The sequence below is a fragment of the Chiloscyllium punctatum genome, chromosome 7 (assembly GCF_047496795.1).
Source record: "Chiloscyllium punctatum isolate Juve2018m chromosome 7, sChiPun1.3, whole genome shotgun sequence".
NCBI classification, from domain to species: Eukaryota; Metazoa; Chordata; class Chondrichthyes; order Orectolobiformes; family Hemiscylliidae; genus Chiloscyllium; species Chiloscyllium punctatum.
The window spans coordinates 105,442,608-105,466,052 of NC_092745.1; the positions used below are offsets into that span (position 1 = coordinate 105,442,608).

The 23,445-nt window shown below is 42.0% G+C and overlaps 1 protein-coding gene across 5 annotated transcripts in view; it reads right to left on the bottom strand.

The window, feature by feature from the left end:
- Positions 1–23,445, bottom strand: part of st3gal3a (ST3 beta-galactoside alpha-2,3-sialyltransferase 3a) — a 503,401-nt gene that overhangs the window by 478,320 nt on the left and 1,636 nt on the right. For all 5 annotated transcript variants that reach the window (XR_011961176.1, XM_072574509.1, XM_072574508.1 and 2 more), the window contains exon 2: positions 11,057–11,204. Coding sequence is in view for 4 of the 5 variants with exons in the window: in XM_072574509.1 (XP_072430610.1) it covers positions 11,057–11,174 (118 nt within the window). In the remaining variant the exon portion in view is untranslated. The remainder of the gene's footprint in view (positions 1–11,056; positions 11,205–23,445) is intronic.

Here is a 23,445-nt window from a genome sequence, read left to right on the forward strand (position 1 = left end):
TGAATGTCTCTATCTTGTACACTCATAACCTCAGAAGAATTTTGACTCAAATGAACCAGTGGAAGAGAGGAAAACAGCAACAAAAGAGGACAGTGTTTCCCTGGAGCACCAGAAGCTTTATTTGATTTATTGTAGTCGCATATACCCAAGTACAGTGAAAAGCTTTGTTTTGTAAGCAGTGCAGGCAAATCATAGCAAACAAAGGCAGACAGATCATATGGTGCTTAGACAGAGTAAATCAAACAAGTTACATTGCACAGGATATGCGCAAAGCAAAATCAACATTTTTTGAAGTTAGACAGTCCATTCATCAGTCTAATAATGGCAGGGAAGAGGCTGTTCTTCAATCCAATGATAGGTGTGTTCAAGCTTCTGTATCTTCTGCCGAACGGAAGAGGTTGTAGAAGAGCATTAGCGAGTTGGAAGGGATCTTTGATGATGTTGGTAGCATTTCCATGGCAATGAGAAGCATAAATGGAGTCCAAGAATGGGAGGGTGGCTTCCATGCTGATCTGGTATGTGCACACAACCTTTTGTAATTTCTTATAGTCCTGAGCACAGCAATTGCTCTTACAGGCCGTTACACACTCTTACAGATGCACCAAAGAAGCATACTATCAAAGTTGGTGAGGGTCCTTATGGGCATGCGGAATTTCCAAAGTTGCCTGAGGAAGAAGAGGTGTTGCTGTGCCTTCTTGACCTCACATCTATGTGGGAAGTACCGTATAGATTGCCGGTTATCATCACTCCTAAGAACACTCTCAATCTCTGCTCTGTTGAAGACAACGGGGGCATGTCCTCCTCCTTTCTTCCTGAAATCAATGATCGTTCTTTTGTTTTCCCAACATTGACAAAGAAGTTGTTATCAATGCACCACAGCATCGAGCTCTCCATTTCCTTTCTGTATTCTGACTCATTGCTGTTTGATATTCAAACCTACCATGGTGGTATCATCAGCAAACTTGTAGATGGCATTCATTTGGAATTAGGCAATTCAGTCATGGGTGTACAGAGAGTACAGTAGGGCACTGAGAATGTGTCCTAGGGGGGCTCCAGCGTTGGAAAGTTAACATGGAGGAGGTGCAGTTGTTTGTCTTCACTGATTGCAGTCTGTGGGTCAGAAAACTGAAGAACTAGCTGCAGAGAACAGAGCAGAGTCCTCAGTCTCGGAATTTTGATATTAGTCTGGAGGGGATGACAATGTTGAAAGCGGTGCTGTAGTTGATGCATAGATGTCCTTGTTGTCCAAGTGCTTCAGGAATGCGTGTCGGGCTAGGGAAATGGCATCTGCTGTGAACCTGTTAAGTCAGTAGGCAAACTGCAGGTGATTGAGGCAGGCTGGGAGGCTTGAGTTCATATGAACCATGACCAGCCGCTTGAAGTATTTTATGATTATGGAGATTAAACCTTGATAGAAGTTTGTAAAAATCATAAGGGTATAGATAAGGTAAATAGAAAACTTAGGGGGCGGGGGGCACAGCAGATTTAAAAGGGAACTGAGGGGCAACTTTTACATACAGAGTGGTGCATGAATGGAATGAGTTGCCAAAGGAAGTGGTAGAGGCAAGTACAATTACAACATTTCAAAAATATTTGGACAGGTACATGAATACGAAAGGTTTCGAGGGATATGGGTCAAACGCAGGCAAATAGGACGAGTGCAGTTTAGTATACCTGGTCAGCATGGATGAGTTGGACCAAAGAGTCTATTTCTGTGCTGTCTGACTCAGAGTTGAACAAATCAGTAGACTTCAGAAATGAGGTGAAAAATCACAGACTAAGTGCATTTGGAGATAGCTTTTTCAAAGGCCAAATTCAGAAGAAGGTGGGCTTTAAAAAGGGGACCCAGGAAGAGTTATACATCAGTCCTTATCTTTGATATAAATAAAGAAACAACACAGAGTGAAGTAAGCTTGAATTGGGAACCAGAATGTGGGATGCAGTTTTGGCAGTTTACAAAGAAGTGCTGCATTTCAGAGCATAACCTTCACTGCATTTGTATGCTCACTAGAATTTCTGTAGAAATAATGGCATGTAGTATTAACTTCACTATTCATTTCACACCAACGATACTGGAAAACTGGAAAAGCCCACACACCTACCAACACACTGAAACAGCTACTGATGAACCTAAAAAGGACCCTGTACCAACAACCAGCAAAACAAATGGCACACACAAAATACCCTGCAAGAACTGCAACATACACTACATTGGACAGACAGGAAACGAGCCACCAGGAAACACAAGCACCAACTAGCCACCAAAAGACATGACCAGTTATCACTAGTATCCTTACACACAGACAGAGGAGGACACAATTACAACTGGGACAATACATCCACCTGAGCACAGGCTAAAATGAGATACGTTCAGAAATTCCTAGAGGCATGGCATTCAAAAAAAAACTCCAATTAATAAACACATGAATTTTGACCCCATTTACCAACCTCGGAGAAAAAGAACCTGAAATGATAGCATCCACCTTAACAGACCAAGACACATAAATAGAAAGCAGGACAGAACACTAGCGCCTCAACTGAGGCGCAGTGATGATGTTACCTAGCATGGTGACAAAACATCTGAGAACAAACCTACCAGCTCAGCGAGCAAACTTACAACCTGGATCTCAACCTGAGCTACAAATCTTCTCAAAAATTGCAATTACATGTTTCCTGTTAGAAACGTTGTCTGTATAGATAAATCCAGGTATTTATAGTTGCTTATAAATTCATGATACTTGTCTACATAAATATTCATAGATAAAACAAGAGCCCAATAGGCTAAGTTCAATTTTCAAAAATGAATATATGGAATATTGTCTTCTGTATTTTTTTTCCTATGACTGAAGCTTGGTTGACCATTCTACAACAATGATAGCTGGTGTCCAGCTGGCAATTAGAATTGTTGGTTTACAATACAAACTACATATCATTGTCAATACTGACCACCAGAACGGATCACGATTAGGCTTATCACATGTTCAATTTGTAACTTGGATAAAATTACTACTTTTGTGAACCTTGGTCTTCTATTGAAACGTAAACTATCTTAAATTAGCATTCTGGAATAACTACATTGTCTACCATTTGAAAGATTTTAAACAGTTACACGAGACCAAATGACTGGATCACTTTAGTTCAATTGTTGGTACACTTCTCTTTTCTACTGCACTGCTGATGAAATTCACTGACATGCAACATTTATTGTTGCCTTCCCCACAGATGCTGTCAGATTTCCCAGACATTTCCAGCATTTCTGGACTTAAATCAGATTAAATTCTGCGATGATCAACACCGGTCACAAATATGGAGAATGTCGGTCAGCAACAACAGGGCTGATGCATTAATGGCACACAATTTTGAATGATAGTTTTGAAGGGTAGAATACAAGCAATCAGCCGACAGTGTATTACATTCGTTAAGCTTAGAGATAAAGAAGATAGGAATTAGAGTTTGGCAGATGAGCTGAGGTAAGGTGAATGAAGGACAAACCCGAGGGATCCAAGATGGCGGCAACCCAGCAAGTCTGAGTCTCCAGTGCTCCTCCCAAGACTTGGGCAAAGTGGGTCACCCACCCCCACCACACTCACCAAATCATTTAAAATAACTGTTTAATTTAATTAGTTGCTCAGTGTTGAATTTAAACAATTTAATCTTCAGCAAAAATGACTAAAGGGAAGGGAGCCCACAGCTCTCAGCAAGCAGGAACCCCTCCCCCACCCTCTCCAGCTGCAGCAAAGGCGTCCGCAGCCGCCCCGGGGGACTTACCTACGGTGGCAAGCCTCGTGGAAATGATCACTAAACTTGATGCGAAGATCGACGCTTTCATTGAAGAATCCTGAAGTTGATGGGACTCACTCTCGGCCGCGCTGCAAAAGCACGACCGAGACATTAAAGAAATCAAGTGCCGAGTCGGAGGGGCGGAGCTAAAGGCCGCTGCCTCCAAAACTACAGCACGATCGGCCGTGGATCGGGTCCGGACTCTTAAACAGCGAGTCCGGACCTTAGAGAATCATATTGATGACCTCGATAATCGAGGTCGTCAAAAAAATATTCGTTTGCTGGGCCTTCCCGAATGGGAAGAGGAAGGCCTGCTTACAGCATTTCTTGAGCAGTGGCTGCCACAGCTTTTAAATCTGGAGGCTGGATCAGGCCAGGTAAGGGTAGAATGGGCCTACCGGGTTGCAATACGCGGGCCCGGCTCGAACCAGCACCCTCGCCCGGTCCTGTTCCGGCTGCAGAGCTATAGGAAGAGGCAGATACTCCTAGAAGCCTCTAGAAATCTTGGAAAAGATTCCCAAGCCATGATCTATAAAAGATCCAAGATCATGTTATTCCAGGACTTTTCCCCAGCTCTGGTCCGAAAGAGGAAGGTATTCGATGAGGCGAAGAAGTGTTTAAGGGACTTAAATATTCAATACTCCTTACACTACCCAGCGACGCTACACTTTAACCATGAAGGATCCATGTATAACTTCAGATCGCCAGAAAAGGCTAAGGAATTTTTGCACTCTCTGAGATAAATTGTAAGAGACAATGGATGTTGGTTTGCCTTTCCCCCACTCCGGTTTATATCACCCTTTTTTTAAACTTACCTTACTGTTTAATATTATCTTGGAGAGTGGGGAGAGGGATTTATTTATTTGTTCTCTATTTAACTATATATATATGTGTGTGTATTATATATATATATAAGCCGGGGGGTTTAGTTAATGTTGGTTGGGGGAGGTGGTTACCTTATTCTATTTTACCTCCATCTCTAGGAGCGGGGTTGTTTTTCCCTTGCTATTTTGTATTATTATATTTAATTATTATTTGCTGAGGTTGTAATTTTATAGTTATATATGTTTATACATGGTGTTAACATTACTAAATATATCCAGGTGTGGGTGGGGGGGTAGGGTGCTCACTGTTAACTCTAGCTTTGTATTATATCTGAATTCTCCTCATTCTATTGAGGAGCGCCTGGGTCAAGGGTGGGGCATTGGTTTGGAAAGGATACGATGGACCCCCTGGGAACAAGGGGGAAAATCTCCATTTAAATATGCTTTATACGTTTTTTTTATTATTTAGAAATAGTTTTTTGTTATACTGTAGTGTGTGTATTAGAGAGCCTTTATTTTTGTGAATTTTATATGCTCTATGCTCGGGATGTTTTGGATAGGGTTTCCCCTCCCGAGGGGTCTCGAATTTGCCCGGATGATTATGGTTGATCAGTCGGTTAAGTGGTGCACCTGGAATGTCAAGGGGAGTAATTCGCCAGTCAAAAGGAAGAAAATATCATCAAATCTTAAGAAAGAAAGAGTTGATATAGCTCTCCTACAGGAGACACATCTGTTGGATAAAGAACACTTGAAATTATGACAGGGTGGATTTGATCAGGCCTTTCTTTCTTCTTTTAGCTCAAAAAGTAAGGGAGTTGTTATTCTTATTCAGAAGAATTTCCCTTTCAAAATCCTAAATCAGATAAAAGACGAATCTGGACGATATATTCTGATTAAAGCCCTTATAAATGGAGAAGAATATGGGATTTTAAATTTGTACTGGCCCCCCGGCACACCCCTTTAAATTTATAAAGGAAGCCTTCTCAAAATTGATGGCTCTTGGTGCCCGTCATACAATTATAGGGGGAGACTTTAATTGTATTATGGATCCGGAAATACATAGGATTCCCAAGAGTACTGCAGGAGTATCTCCCAGATCTAGACAATTGGTGGATCTGAACAAAGAATTAGGATTAGTAGATGTATGGAGATGTCTTCATCCACAGGGCAGAGATTTTTCTTTTTACTCCAATCCACATAAATGCCAGACCAGAATTGATATGTTTTTTGCCCCCTTGATTTTTTTAAATCCCATATCATCCTGTAAAATAGGTAGTATAGTAATTTCCGACCATGCTGCTGTATATATGGAAACCAAGGCGAGGGATAATGGGACATCCCCTCGGCATTGGTGTATGGACCCCTTCTTAATGAAAGGCAGGAAATTTGTAAAGTACTTTTCACAAGAATTTAAAACTTTTTTAGAAATTAATTTAGGTACGGCTAGCAACCCATCAATGATGTGGGAGACCATCAAAGCTTAAGCGCGAGGTTTGATCATCTCCTACTCAGCAACCCAGAAAAAATTAAAGGGAGAACAACAGCGTCTGCTTGAAGCTTGCTTAAAAGCAGCTGAAACTGCATACGCTGATAGACCTTCTATTATTAAATTGCAAAGGATTACGGTCCTTAGGACAGCTCTAAACACTACGCTTACCCAAACGGCTAAGCGGGAAATATTATTTGCAAAACAAAGGTTATATGAATTTGGCGACAAACCGGGTAGATACTTAGCATTTCTTGCAAAGGAAAAAAAGGCCCCTCAAACTATCACGTCTATCAAGGAAAGTACGGGTATTTTGACTCATGATCATAAAAAGATTGATGCAATCTTTAGAAAATTTTATTCTGATTTATATAAATCGCAGGATTGTGAAGACAGGACTAGGAGGATGCAATCATTTTTTAAAAATTTGACCTTTCCGGGCCTAACTCCGGAACAGGTATCAGTCTTAAATGCTCCCCTAACAGTCCAAGAAATACTTGACGCAATCAGGCAACTTCAGAGCTGTAAGGCACCTGGCCCAGATGGTTTTCAAGCTGAATTCTATAAAGAATTTACAGAAATATTGGCTGGTCCACTTATGGACATGTATAACTATGCAAATAGTCAGGGCTGTCTCCCACCTTCACTGAAAGAGGCAAATATCTCTCTTATCCTTAAAAAAGGAAAGGATCCAGAAGATTGTACGTCATACAGACCAATATCCTTGCTAAATGTAGATTTTTAAATCCTTTCTAAAACGTTAGCATTGAGACTAGAAAGGGTACTGCCATATATCATAAAGGAGGATCAGACGGGGTTTATTAAGGGCCGTAGATCATCCAATAATATTAGAAGGATTTTGAATATGATTCAAGCCTGCCATCAGGGAAAGATACCAGGAGTAGTAGTTTCATTAGATGCGGAAAAGGCATTTGATAGGGTTGAATGGTCATATTTGTTTTACACATTGGAAAGGTGTTTACCAAATGGGTCTCAAAGCAGTTGTGGTTACCAATGGATTAGATTCGGGTAGCTTCAGTGTGGGTAGGACCTGCCATCAGGGATGTCCTCTCTCACCATTGTTATTTACGCTAATAATTGAGCCACTAGCAGAAGCTATACGGGCTGATCCTAATATAACGGCCCCGAGGATTGGTACAGGTAAACATAAAATTAACCTGTATGCAGATGATGTTCTTCTATTCCTCAGTAATCCTCTGATGTCCGTACCTCGCTTAATCCAAATTATTAATACATTTAGCGCATTCTCAGGCTATAAAATTAATTTCTCAAAATCGGAGGCTATGCCAATGGGTGGCCTTGCTATGATACCCCACTTAGTGGATGGATCCCATTTTCCCTGTTGTTGGTCCCTGGAGGGTTTCTTATATTTAGGTATTTTTATTACCCCAGTATTTGGTCAGTTATACAAGGTTAACTTTGTGCATTTACTGGAAAGGATAAGGCGGGACCTCCAGCGATGGGGAGACCTTCCAATTTCCTGGCTGGGTAGAATAGCACTAGTTAAAATGAATGTCCTGCCCCGTCTCCTATACCCATGAGAATGCTTCCGGTGATGCTGCCGAGGCTGGCACTACGTAAATTATATGACTGGTTGGGTTCCTTTATCTGGAATCATAGACGGCCCCTCATTAAGCTGAAGAAGCTACAGCTTCCACAGGCAAGGGGAGGATTGGACTTCCCAGATTTTAGGAAATATCAGTTAAGTTCCTTATTAAGTTACATAGCTGATTGATTGTGGATCAAACAAGACCCAATCTGGCTGGACATCGAAGCTTCTCAAGTAAAATGCCGACTTATTAACCTTTTATTTTCAGACAAGAGGGAAATCATTACGGATTACTGTAAAAACCCTATAATACTAAATACAATTAAAGCTTGGAATATAATGCGGCAAAATGAGGGCAACTCACATAAAACATCCCCTTATGCGCCGATAGTGGGAGCATGGGGATTCCAACCGGGGTTTACAGACGCCACTTTTTAACTCTGAGATCCAGGGGTATCTCATGTCTAGGGGACCTATTTAAAGATGGGGTCTTGATGTCTTTTGAACAGCTGTGTCAGAAATTCGGATTACCTAATGGAGACGTCTATCGATACTTCCAAATTCGAGACTATATACAGAAGAAGACTACGTTATTAGATAGTCTTTATAAATCAGATAGAGAATGTAGAGTACTACGACGAATGGGGGTATCCTCCATCAGTACCATTTATCATTTACTACATGATGAAGTATCGGGAGATATGGACAATCTGCTTAAAACATGGGATCAGGAATTGGGACTAGAAATCTCTACAGAAACGTGGAATGTTATTTGGGAAAACGCCAGAAGAATCACCATCTGAAACAGAACTCAGGCTATCCAGCTGAAGATACTTCATAGGGCCCATATAGCACCGGATCAATTGGCAAAACGTAAGGCAGGGGCATCTCCAATGTGTCCCAAATGTAAAATAGAGGTGGGCACTCTTGTACATTGTCAATGGACCCGTCATAAGATCTGTAGATACTGGATTAAAGTAGCAAATGCCCTGACAGAAATTTTAGGAACGGAAATTAAAGTGGACCCCGTATCTCTCCTTTTGGGCTTTTCAAACTTATCCCCCCTGGACATGCAGGGGAAGAGACTATTTTCTATTCTCCCTTTCTGAGCAAGGAAAAATATTTTGGTAAACTGGGTGGCTGAGGGCCCCCCTGGACTTTCAAATTGGCACAGATTAATTATGGAATGGATTCCCCTTGACTTCCTTACAAATATGGTGCACCGAAAGACCGAATTATTTTATAAAATATGGCAGCCCTTCTTGAATTATATGAATACAGATATTTTGGCTATCCGAACAAGGGCTTTTATTTAATTGAGATTACGAACCTGGCTGGTCCAGGGCCCCATGGGAGAGGAATCCCGCAAGAATACAGGTTTTGTTACATTTGATGTTAACACATTCCGAGCATGTATCTCACTACACAATTTCTATGTTATCCGCTGTTTGTTTTTTCTCTTTCTCTTATTTGAATAATGTAAGAGACTTAAATATACACTCTGGTTAGTTGTAGGTTAGACTAGTAGTTAGTTGAGTTTTGTTTATTTTTCACGGTATTTTTCTTTTGTTAAATTATATATTTAAGACTTAATTGTATATCAATGTTTGTACATGAGAGTTTTGTTTATTTTTGTAAACTTGTAAAAATGTTAAATTTCTAATAAAAATATCTGTTAAAAAAAAGGACAAACCCAGCAATCAAAGGCCAGGCAGCGTAGCTGTAGTAGTTGGAAATTTTTAGAAACTATAATCTGGGACAAATTTAATAATTATTTGGAGAAATTTAATTTTTTTTAAAAAGCCAGCTTGGATTTGTTAACTACGGGCAAATGACTTTCTTTGGATTGGAGGGTGACATACAGTTGTGATTTCAGGCATCATTGCTTTTCTTCATGTAATTTAATTATTTAGAATTGGATCTACAGAAAATGGAATCAAATTTTACTGATGACAAAACTTGTGAGTCTAGTGAACAATGAAGAGGACAGTGATAGTCTTCAAGAGGATACAGACAGATGGAACATTTGTAAAAATCAAAAAGGTAAGAACAATGCAAGAAAGTGGCTAAAATGTTATTAAGTACAAAGCAAAGTTATGAAGAACCTTTATAAAACACACATAATCTCAACTTCCCAGAAACACTTCAGGAATAATATGAAAGCAGGACAGTACAGAAAAGATTGCCAAAAACACTTCCAGGGATAATGGACTTCAGTTATATGAGTGGATTGAAGAAACTGGAAAGGTTCTCCTTATGGAGGCTTGGGAGTAGCTTTGTTAGAGCTGTTCCAAATCATTAGCAATCTACAGATGTGTGAGAAAGGAGAGAAAGCAGAGGAGAGAGAAAAAGAAAACAAAAGGAGGGAGGGAAAAAAAAGAGATAGGCAGACAGAAAGGAAAGGACAACAAAATAGCAAATAGAAAAAAGAAAACAAAAAAGAGCAAAAGAAAAGGACTGTTCCCATTGGCAAAAGGATCAAAACCAGAAGATGCAGCACAACTGATTGGGAAATTAACAAAAAGCATTTATGGAGAAAATAAAAGGTTTAATGCAGGAAGTAATTACAATCTGAATTTACTATCCAAAACGGCAGTGAAGGCATTTTCAATAATAGTTTTCAAAAGAGATTACACTAGATTCTGAAGAGATAGTATCTGCTAAACGATGAGGAAAGAGCCAAAAAGTAGGACTAGCAACATTGGTCTTGTAGAGCAGACACAGATTCAACAGATTGAATGACTGCCTTCTGTGCCATTATAATTCTGATTCTACGTCCCTCGTGCAAAGCATAAAATAAAGGAACAACTAAGCTATAATCACACACCTATATGGGTACTGCAAGAATACAAAGTTGTTATAATGAAAAGAGCCCTCTGACTTGCAATAGTTGGACATCTAAATCATTTATCCACAGAGACTGAAAAATATGAATGTATCTATATTGTTCAGTGAAAGCAACACTTTTTAGAGAATAATCCTAGGTTTGGATAGATTATTTGATTTATGGATGAAAGGCCAAATGTCTTCTCCATTCCTTTCCTGCTGCTCCACCCAGCCATTCCAAAGTGCAATCAGTCTAGCTACTATAACCTAATGCAATACAGATCCAGTGATTAAAAAGAAATCAATTAAGGAGGATCACTTTCCTGCTTAGTCACAAGAACCTTTTAGATACATACAACTGAACAAAATGTGCTTCCATGATATTTGCAGTAAGAATGAATTAGAATTTGGAACAAAATGGTTATGGTTTCCTTGCTTTCAATTTGAATAGAGGTTAAAATCCCAAATCCCACAGTTGTGAGAAATCACAACTCAATACCTTTTCATTTTAGATCAAGAAACAAAGATCAGAAAAAAATGACATAATTTTTAAAACAGTTCATGACTCACGTGGTTCCTGTCCCCATCCATGCATGTGTAATTTTCCAGCAGAATAGTAGAGAAATCCCAAGACCAACATCAGACAAAGAGCCAGCAACAAATTGCGGACAGATCCCAGCAAACTCATTTTCACATTATTCCCAGAGTTCTAGGGTACCTAGTCAAAATAAAACCAAAATTGATTAGCTCTGGTAAGATGGAGGTAAAACTACAAGTTCACAAAACAGGTTGCATAAAGAAAATCTAAACTTCCAAAATACTGCTGTTGGGGATTTTGTCTAAAAAAAAGTTTCCAGATAAACACAAGATCTATACAGAAACTGGAATACCACAACAGTAGTTTTCAGAAATGAATTGGAGTATTATTCGTGAGATTTAGTAGCAGAAACCACAGAAACAGAGGAACATGCCACAATTTAGTTGGTAGCAGGTGACAGAATGAAAAATATTGTGGCAGTGGAGAATTAAATATTGAATCAGATAAATAAAGTCACTGTGTAACACATATTTGTGTGAGAGAGATGAGACAGGGCAAGAGAGAGAGAGCGAGCAACAAAGCGAGAGAGAGAACGAGAGATTCATTAACTGCTCTCTTCACTCATCTTGCTACCTTTACACATACATACACCCAGATCTGTTTGCTCCTGCACACTATTTTATACTATCCCTCCATATTATTTGCACCAAAGTGCATTACTTCACACTCCTCTAAACTTCATATGCCACCTGTCCACCCAATGTACCAACTTGTCAATATCCTTCCAAGGGAAAACACTGCCCTCACAGAGTTTGCAAGGCTTTCAAGTTTTGTTTCATCCACAAACTTTGAAATTATTCCATGTACACAAAGCTCTGAAACTTTTATATTAAATCAGGAAAAACAAGCGTTCCTAGGGAATTCATCTACAAACCTTCAGCAGCCCGAAAACAATACCTATTTACCACTACTGTTTCCTAACACTCAGCCAGTTTTGTATCCAGATTACTATTGTACAATTTCATTCCACAAACTAACACATTTACATGTCTCTGTTAAGCATTGTATTAAAACACCTTTTGGATATCAATGTATACCCCACATCAACAACATTGCATTTATCAATCCTCTGTTACTTCAAAAAAACCTCCCAACCAAATAGTTAAACACCATTTTCCCCTCACTAAATCAATGTTTGCTTTCCTTAGCTGACTCACATTCGCTCATGCAGCTATTAATTCTATGTCAAATTATTGTATCCACAAGTTTTCATACCACTGAAATTACATGGTCTATAATTGCTGGGCTTAGTCTTTTTTGGAACAAGGGTGTAATACTTGTAATTCTCCAGTTCTCTGGCATCACCTCAGCCTAAGAAAGAGTAAAAAATTATGGCCAGTGTGTCCACATTCCTAATCTAATTTCTTGCAGCTGTTCTTGGATACATTTCATCCAATTGCAGGGCCTTGTCAACTTTAAGTCATAGAGTCAGAGAGATGTCCAGTATGAAAACAGACCCTTCGGTCCAACTCGTCTATACCAACCAGATATCCCAACCTAATCTAGTCCCACCTGCCAGCACTGGCCCATATCCCTCCAAACCCTTCCTATTCATATACCCGTCCAGATGTTGCAATTATACTAGCCCTCCTCTGACAGCTCATTCCACAACATCTGCATGAAAAAGTTGCCTCTTAGGTCTCTTTTATATCTTTCCCCTCTCACCCTAAACCTATGCCCTCTAGTTTGGGACTCCCCCCACACCAGGGAAAAGACTTTCTATTTATCCTATCCACACACCTCTATTTATCCTATCCAAAAACCTCTATGAGATCACCCCTCAGCCTCCAACGCTCCAGGGAAAACAGCCCTAGCCTATTCAGCCTCTGTCTACAGCTCAAATCCTCCAACCCTGGCAACATCCTTGTCAATCTTTTCTGAACTCTTTCAAGTTTCACAACATCTTTCCAATTGGAAGGAGACCAGAATTGCACGCAATATTTCAAAAGTGACCTAAGCAATGTTCTGTACAACTACAAAAAGGCCTCCCAACGTCTGTAACCAATAGTCTAACCTTCACTATCCTATCTAATTGTGACTCTACTTTCAGTGCAGGTACTGTGAACCTGCACTCCAAGGTCTCTTTGTTCATCCACTCTCCCTTTGACTTTACCAATAAGTGTACAAATCCTGCTAAGATTTGCTTTCCCAAAATACAACACCTCACAATTAAATTCCAACTGCCACTCCTCAGCCCATTGGCCCATCTGATCAAGATAATGTTGTAATCAGAGGTAACCTTCTTCATTGTCCACGACACCTCCAATTTTGGTGTCATCTACAAGCTTACTAAATATACCTCTTTATTTAAATGGTTTGGATATGAACATAAATGACGAGTAGTGGATCCAGCACCGATCCTCGTGGCACTCCACTGGTCACAGGCCTCCAGTCTGAAAAACAATCCTCCAACACCACAATCTGTCTTTGAGCCAGTTTTGTATCCAAATGGCTAGTTCTCCCTCTATTCGACGAAATCTAACCTCGCTAACCAGTCTCCATGGGGAACCACGTCGAACGCCTTACTGAAGTCCGTTTAGATCACGTCTACCACTCTGCCCTCATCAATCTGCTTTGTTACCTTTTCAAAAAACTCAATTAAGTTTGAGAGACATTATTTCCCACATACAAAGCCATGCTGACTATCCCTAATCAATCCTTGCCTTTCCAAATACATGTACATCCTGTCTCTCATGATTCCCTCCAACAACTTGCCCACCACCGACATCAGGCTCGCCAATCGTTCCTTGGCTTGTCCTTACCACCTTTCCTCAATAGTGGCACCAGGTTAACCAACCTCCAGTCTTCCAGCAGCTTACCTGTGACTACCGATGACACAAAAATCTCAGCAATCACTTCCCTAGCTTCCCACAAGAGCACTAGGGTACACCTGATCAGGTCCTGGGGATTTAACCAACTTTATGAGTTTCAAGACTCCAGCACTTCCTCCTCTGTAAGATGGACATTTTTCAAGATGTCACCTTCTATTTCCCTACATACTATATCTTCCATGTCCTTTTCCAGAGTAAACACCTATGCAAAATACTCATTTAGTATTACAGACACAGTCTGCCCAATACCACATCCAGTTTGATCCATCCTAATGACCGAATTTTCTCCTTTGTCACCTTGACCTATATTGTATCTCCTTCTTGGTAGTAATTTAAAACCTCAATGATGCCCCTGGCTTCCAAGGTTATATTCCCTTTATGATCCCTCTTGAGCCCTACTCCTGCTTTTACTGTATGTGCCTTAAAAGACTTTGGGATTATCTCTTATGTTAGCTGTCAGTCTCTTTACATAATTCCCCTTAGTTCTTCTTTTTTACTTTTTCACCTCCCTTCTGATCCTTCTATATTCAGCCTGTCAATGTATTTGTTAAGTAAACTTTGTCCTCATCTTCTTAATTTCCATCTTTTTCATCCAGGATGCTCTATGTGTTTAACCCTCCATTTCCCTTTTTCAGGTAATCACCTTGATCATGCCCAAACCATCTCTTCTTTGAAGGTAGCCCTTTGTTCAGCTAGCTTTCCCGACTGACTTCGTGGCTCTAGATTAGAGTGGTGCTGGAAAAGCACAGCAGGTCAGGCAGCATCCGAGGAGCAGGAAAAATCGACGTTTCGGGCAAAAGCCTTTCATCAGGAATCTATGCATTCCTGGTTCATGCATGCCCAACTGAAGTCAGCTCATCTGCAGTTAATTCATAGTCCAGATTGTTTGCTGTTCTTTTCCACTGTCATCCTAAGCCTATGATACAACTGTCCCCTAAACATTCCCCACTGACCTCTGAATCAATTTACCTCAACTCATTTCAAGTTTAGCAGTGCTAGGGCTAGACATATATTGCTTAGGAAAATGAAAATGATCCCAGTGACTGAAGTCACTTTCCACTGACAAAGAATTAGGCCAGTTAAAGACCATGCAACACCTTGTAAACTACCTGAAAAGTGAGCATTTTAGCACCGTTATAAGGCAATGTTCTTTTTTTAGAAACTTACTTTGCAGGATCTGAATATCTTAGCAATACTAGCATTTATTGCCCACCTCTAAATCCTGTTGATGTGGTGGTGGCAGACCATTTTATCAAACTGCTGCAATCCATGTGTATTGAAGGTACCTCACAATGCTTTTAGGATGGAATTGCAGTACTTTTGAGCCAGCAATGGGGGGGCATAGATAAGGTGAATAAGGTTTATAAAATCATGAGGGGCATGGATAGGATAAATAGACAAAGTCTTTTCCCTGGGGTGGGGGAGTCCACAACTAGAGGGCATAACTTTAGGGTGAGAGGGGAAAGATATAAAAGAGACCTAAGGGGCAATTTTTTCACGCAGAGGGTGGTACGTGTATAGAACGAGCTGCCAGAGGAAGTGGTGGAGGCTGGTACAATTGCAACATTTAAAAGGCATTTGGATGGGTATATGAATAGGAAGGGTTTGGAGGGATATGGGCCGGGTGCTGGCAGGTGGGACTAGATTGGGTTGGGATATCTGGTCGACATGGACAGGTGGGACTGAAGGCTCTGTTTCCATGCTGTATATCTCTATAACTCTATGATCTACTAAATGTGTGTCTATCTTGCACTGAGGAAGGTAGTGATGTAGCAGAAATGTTATTGGACAAGCAATCCCAAATTCCCACGGCAGATGGTTAAATTTGAATTCATTAAAAAACTGGAATTTAAAAAAGCTAGCCTAAAGACTATTACATAACCAGAGATTATTGCCTTTGTAGTTCTACTTTCTAAGTTAGCCCATAGTGTGATATTAAAGAGTTAATTTGCTCTGCTGACCTGCAAGAAATTGAAAGCCCCAGGGATAGTGTGCTATGTCTTTATCTTATAGGTGGAATGTGGGAATTTACATTCCCATCCCTTGTCATTCAGAGGCATTTGTATCATCACCACCACCTATTCAGAAGTCAGTTGGAACACTGGAATTGAAATGCTGAGTGCACCATATAGTTACACAAAAAATACAATTCATACCAGATCTGACCATTAAGGGATGATTTACATTACATTGTTTCTGGAGGTGAGGTGGTCACTGCATTGTATCTTGAGTGGCATGTGACTGTGAGGGAGTGGCCAGAGTTCTGTAAGCATTACCAACTGACCTATATAAAAGGGATGTGTTTTCTTTGTTCGGGGCCTCTTCTGACTCGACTTCACACACCTACGAAGAGAGTCAAAGTGGGTCACCCAGCTTGTACAGGTTTAATAAACTTGAACTGTTTGCAGAAGTTAGTGTGTGTGAATTGCATCTAGCGTGAGAAACCTCAGGAAAAGAACCTAACAATAGTTTCTCATATTCCCTTAATGGAAGAACTTTCTTAAATCAGAAATTGCTGGAGAAACTCAAATCTGACAGCATCTGTGGGGAAAAAAGTAGTTAACATTAACTCTGCTTTGTTCGCAGATGCTACCAGACCTGCTGAGTTTCTCCAACGATTTCGGTTTTTGTTTCAGATCACCAGCATCTGCAGATGTTTGTTTTATCTTTATTCGACATACGTCCTTAATATCCACACTGACTATGAGAAATGGATCCTCTTGATCTCACTCAAAAACATTTTCCAGTTCCAATGAGATATTCTTAATGTGAAACTAGATAGACAGCACCTCTTATCTGCAGGAACAGTACCTATTTCCCAAAATTAAATGGCTCCCCATACCACAGTGCTATGATCAGTGTGCTAATTCACAATGCTGTTTTGACCCTCCTGTACACAGGCTACAAAACCTATAAATCTTGATGGACACGTGCAAGGGCTGAAGGTCCTCCAATGCCTCCTTTGGATCTCTAAAGCTGTCTCACATGCAGTCATAACTAACTGTCCCTGGCCACTGACTAAATCTAAATTACTTGACTTATGGGGTGTGACTACAAGCCCTGTGTGATGCATTTCAGCCTCCAATGTTTTATGGCAGATATGTCACTAGGGATCACTTGTGAAGTGAAGAGAAGATGAATAAATGGGCAATGACAGCATTAGAGGAGTATGGAGAGTATTGATATCAATCAGTTGGGCGAAATTTAAGTTGTAGACTTGCTTGATGCAACACTAATCCGATATTTACATTTACTAAAGTGACATTAATTTACAAAATTTAAATGCGCTCAAATAATGATTTAGTCTAGAATTTGAATATTGCAGAAAAACAACATTTTGCACTCAATCAGGACATTTCACAAAAATACCAATTCAAGTGAAAAACCCTAATTTATATTGCATGAGTGAAGATGCTAATTGGTTAGCAAGTAGATTCTGATTGGTAGAGGTATTACCATGGTGAATTCATCATTAATACAATTGACAGTTAACTGCCAGGCTAAACAAGTGTTGCATGGCCATGCTAAATTGCCCATAGTGTCCAGGGATGTGTTGGCTAAGTGGATTAGCCATAGGAAATGCAGGGTTACAAGGATAGGCTAAGGGGGTTGATGGACTTGATGGGCCAAATGGTTTGCTTCCACATGGTAGAGATACAATATTCTTAAAAACAAAGCAGGTTAGCTCTGTTTGAGTAAGGCAATGGCCAAGTGTTAATATTGCTGGTCACCTAACCCAGAGACCCAGGTAATGTTCTGGGGACCTCATGTCGAATCCTGCCATGGCAGATGGAGATATCTGAATTCAGTAAATATCTGGAATTAATAGTCTATTATGACCACAAATTCATTGTCGAGTTTTGGAAAAACTCAACTCGTTCACTGATGGCCCTGAGGGAAGGAAACTGCTGGTCTGGCCTACATGTGACTCCGGACCCACAACAATGTGGTTGACTCTTAACTGCCCTCCTCTGGGCAGTTAGGGATGGGTATTAAACGCTGGCCTAGCCACCAATGCCCTCATTCCACAAATGAATAAAACAAAATCTGCAGTTGGCTGTCACTAATATTGTTGAGTTCAAAGACACATATTGCATGCACTTTGTTTGGTCTCTGTGAAGAACAAGGCCATGTGTATTCATATATGTTGCTTCAAATATACGTGCCCTACACGGAGTCAAACTGACAATCCTAAATTGTTCGTTGGCATAGTTCTTCGCACTTAGGATCATCCAGCAACTGTTGTCTAATTGCAGGATTACATCCAATGTACTGTTGCAATATTTCTAAGCGTTAACTAGTCAGGTATGGTAGTATCTTGTTTGTTGCTAACTGTCTAAAGGATATGCTGTTTGATACAACTGCCAGTCTTTAGGACATTTAAGATCACATTTGAAATAAACCAAAACAATCAGCTCCCTTGCTTCACCGTCAGCCAAGACTTTTCTCTATTGTCTACCACAAATTAGTCTCTCTATTCGTCAGCATATACTTTGGGATTCCGACAATTTTGCATGCTAGCAGATTACCTAATGTTTGTCCTGAACACTTAACTCATTCGAAGTTGGTTTCCCAGCAAGATGGTAATGGATGACCAGGGTCTTATGCTGGGCCATGAGATTACAGCTTCTTGGCTCAATACAGTTCTGCTGCTGATGAACCACAGCATCTCATGTATCTCTACTTTTTAAGTGCTAGATCTGATAAAAATATAAAAACCCCATTTAGCACAATGGTCATACCACACAACACGATGGATAAAGACTGCACGATAATCACTCCTGTCAATATTGTGATGGACTTATGCATCTATGCAAGATAAATTAGTGAGAATGTGATTAAGTAAGTGTTTTCCATGTAGGTTACTTCTTCACCTGCTGCAAACCAGCATTCCTGATTATTTTCTCTTCTGCACACAATTAGATCTGTTCGCTGAGCCAGGAATTTGTGTTGCAGACGTTTCGTCCCCTGTCTAGGGGACATCCTCAGTGCTTGGGAGCCTCCTGTGAAGCGCTTCTGTGATCTTTCCTCTGGCATTTGTAGTGATTTGAATCTGCTGCTTCCGGTTGTCAGTTCCAGCTGTCCGTTGCAGTGGTCGGTATATTGGGTCCAGGTCGATGTGCTTGTTGATTGAATCTGTGATTTTCAACATGGTGGAGTCCTGATTCATCATTCGGGGGGGGGGGGGGAGCAGTTTGGAAGATGGTGATTAGCACGACGTTTCTTGCTCAATGTTCCACCTGATGCCTCGAGATTTCAATGAGGTCTTGAGTCAATGCTGAAGACTTCCAAAACAACTCCCTCCCAATAATCTCCAGTGGAACATAACATAGCCAGGGTGTGTGGGTCATTGTAGAGCAAAATTCCATCAGTATAGACTATAGTTTTGAGAGAGTACAGGGACTCCTCAATATTGATTCCTTACTCTCATGAGGAGAAAGTGAGGACTGCAGGTGCTGGATATCAGAGTCAAGAGTGTGGCAGTGGAAAAGCACAGCAGATCAGGCAGCATCCAAGGAGCAGGAGAATCGATGTTTTGGGCACAAGCCCTTCATCAGGAGCGAGGCTTGTGGGTTTGGGCTGAGAGATAAATGGAAGGGGGTGGGGGGGGGGAGGTAGCTGAGAAAGCAATAGGTGGGTGAAGGTGAGGGAGGTGGTGATAGGTCAGGGGGAGAGATGGACAGGTCTGGAGGGTGGAACAGAGTTGGAAGCTTGGGACTGGGATAATGTGGGGAGAGGGGAAATGAGGAAGCTATTGAAATCCACATTTATCCCATGTAGTTGCAGGGTCCTAAGGCAGAATATGAGGCATTCTTCCTTCAGGCATCGGGTGGTAACAGTTTGGTGGTGGAGGCGGCCCAGGACCTGCATGTCATGTCATTGACGGAGTGGGAGGGGGTGTTAAAGTGTTCAGCTACGGGGCAGTGGGGTTGGTGGGTGCAGGTGTCCCAGAGATGTTCTCTGAAATGATCCACAAGAAGGCCTCCTGTTTCCCCAATGTGGCGGAGACCACACCAGGTGCAACAGATGATGATACACTGCTGAAGCCAGGCGCCAACTCGCAGACACCTCCTCCTACTGCCCCCTTGATCATTGCCTCATCTCCCATCACCAAACCATCGTCTCCCAGACCATCCACAACCTCATCACCTCTGAGAATCTCCCACCCACAGCCTCCAACCTCACTGTCAGTGAACCCTGCACTGCCCGATTCCTTTGTAAGATTCACAAACCTGACTGCCTCGGTCGACCCATTGTCTCAGCCTGCGCTTGCCCCACCAAACTCATCTCTTCCTACCTCAGCACCGTCCTGCCCCCTTAGTCCAGGAGCTCACCACTTCCATTCATGACATCACCTATGTCCTTCACCTCTTCCAAAATTTTAGTTTCCCTGGCCCCTAACGCCTCATCTTCACCAGGAACACGCAGTCCCTGTACACATCGATGCGCCACGATGAAGGTCTCCAAGCCCTCAGTTTCTTCCTCTCACGCCATCCCAACCAGTACCCTTCTACCAACACCCTCATCCGCCTGGCTGAACTGGTCCTCACCATCAACAACTTCTCCTTCCAATCATCCCACTTCCTCCAAACCCAAACGGGTAGCCATGGGCATTCACATAGTACCTAGCTATGCCTGCCTATTTATCAGATATGTGGAAGAGTCCATCTTCTGCAGTTACACCAGCACCACTCCCCCGTCTGTTCCTCAGCTAGAATGATGACTGCATCGGCACAGCCTCATGCTCCCACGAGGAGGTTGAACAGTTCATCCACCTTACCGACACCTTCCACCCCGACCTCAAATTCACCTGGACAAGCTTGGACACCTCCCTCCCCTTCCTGGACCTCTCCATCACCGTCTCCGGTGACCGAATAACCACGGATATCTACAAGCCCACTGACTCCCTCAGCTGCCAAGACTACACCTCCTTCTACTCTACTTCCTGTAAAAACGCTATCTCTTATTCCCAACTCCTCCGCTGCATCTGTTTCCAGAATGACCAATTCCACCTCACTAAATCCCAGATGGCCTCCTTCTTCCACAATCGCAACTTCCCTTCCCACGTGGTTGACAATGCCCTCTAGCGCATCTCCTCCACTTCACGCACCACCGCCCCTGACCCCCATTCCTCCCAACGCAACAAGGACAGAACCCCCCGGTCCTCAGCTTCCACTCCACCAACCTCTGCATGCATCACATCATCCTCCGCCATCTCCAAATGGACGCCACCACCAAAAGATATATTTCCCTCCCCAACCCTATCTGCATTCCAGAAAGACCATTCCTTCCACATCTCCCTCATCAGGTCCACACCCCCACCAGCCCACACCCTACTCCTGACACTTTTCCCTGCCACCACAGGAAATGCAAAACCTGTGCCCACACCACTCCCCTCATCTCCGTCCAAGGCCCCAAGGGATCCTTCCACATCAGTCAGAAATTTACCTGTATCTCTACCAATATCATCTCCTGCATCCACTGCACCCGGTATGGTCTCCTCTACATCGGGGAGATAGGATGCCTTCTTGCAGATCGTTTCTGAGAACATCTCTGGGATCACCGCACCCACCAACCCCACACTTCAACTCCCCTTCCCACTCAGTCAAGGAATTGCAGGTCATGGGCTTCCTCCACCATCTAACTGTTCCCACCCGACGCCTAGAGGTAGAACGTCTCATATTCCACCTTGGGACCCTGCAACCACACAGGATAAATGTGGATTTCAATAGCTTCATCATTTCCTCTCCCTTCACACTATCCCAGTCCCAAGCTTCCAACTGGGTACCGTCCCCCAGACCTGTCCATCACTTCCCTTCTGACCGATCACCTTCTCCCACCTATCGCTTTCTCAGCTAACCTTCCCCCCAATCCCACCCCCCTCCCATTTCTCTCTCGGTCCCGATGCACAAGCCTCACTCCTGGTGAAGGACTGATGCCCGAAACATTGGTTCTCCTGCTCCTCGTATGCTGCCTGACCTGCTGTGCTTTTCCAGTGGCACACATTCTATTCATAACTCTCAGGAGGTCTTGTAGCAGTAGGTCAAACATGGGAAGGAAACCTCTTGCTTATCAGCAAAATCTGCCCTCCCAGATGAATCAGTACTCTATATTCAGCCTAGATTAGTCTTCTGATGCATTTGGTAAGGACAAACAAAGCAAAATAATACTCACTAAATAGGACAATACTGAGAGGCTTAGTGGATGTGAGGGACTTGAGTGCATGCCAACAGACCTTGAAAGTAACAAGTCATTAGTTAGACCACAGTTTGAGTACTGTGTGAAATTCCAGTCACCCCCATTACAGAAGGGATAGATTAGAGAGGAGATTCACAAAGATCTTTTCAGAACTATGAGGAAATAATGGGCTGAATGGGGTTGTTTTTCTTGGAACAGAGGAAACAGAATAAAGATTTTATTGGTGTATACATGGTTATGAGAGGCTTACTTCCCTTAGCAGAGCATGGACTTAAAATGACTGGTTGAAGGATTAGAGGAGAAATGATAGAATTTGTTTTTCACCCAAGGGTGATAAGGGGTCTCGCTCTGTCCCAAAGGGTATAAGCCACAGGAACCTAAACAGGTGTTTGGATACACATTGGATGTTCTGCAACCTCAAGTAGTATGAACCAATTGCTGGAAATGGAATCAGATTTGATGATTCACTGTTTGGTCAAAGTGAGGACAACCAGCAGAGTGGCCTCCTTATGTGCCTGAATGTTCTAAATATCTAGGAGAAAGTGAGGACCGCAGATGCTGGAGATCAGAGCTGAAAAATGTGTTGCTGGAAAAGCGCAGCAGATCAGGCAGCATCCAAGGAGCAGGAGAATCGACGTTTCGAGCATAAGCCCTCCTTCAGGAATGACGGCTTCCTGAAGAAGGGCTTATGCCCAAAACGTTGATTCTCCTGCTCCTTGGATGCTGCCTGACCTGCTGCACTTTTCCAGCAACACATTATTCAGCTCTGATCTCCAGTCCTCACTTTCTCCTAGATATTTAGAACATTCAGGCACATAAGGAGACCACTCTACTGGTTGTCCTCACTTTGACCGAACAGTGAATCATCAAATCTGATTCCATTTCCAGCAATTGGTTCATACTTAGAGGTTGCAGAACATCCGATGTGTATCAAAGGGCTTATGCCCGAAACGTCGATTCTCCTGCTCCTTGGATGCTGCCTGACCTGCTGCGCTTTTCCAGCAACACATTTTTCAGCTTCCTTTCTGTTCTAAATATCTGAAGAGGAGGAAATGTGCTTGAATGCAGAGAGGGGGCAAATGAGTTGGGAGTGTGTCATCTGTTCCATAGGGATGGACAACATATGTTGGCTAAACTTGTGATGCCCACACCTCATGAATGAAAAAAGGAGGGCTGACACAAATATGGTTGGATCAAATGGCCTTCAATGCTGTAACTACTATAATTCTGTATTGAACATCATTTGAAATGCCATAAAACACCACTGTGACAAGTAGTGAGAGAAGTAACAAAAGAGAAAAGTCTAGTTAACATCATCCTATCACATATCT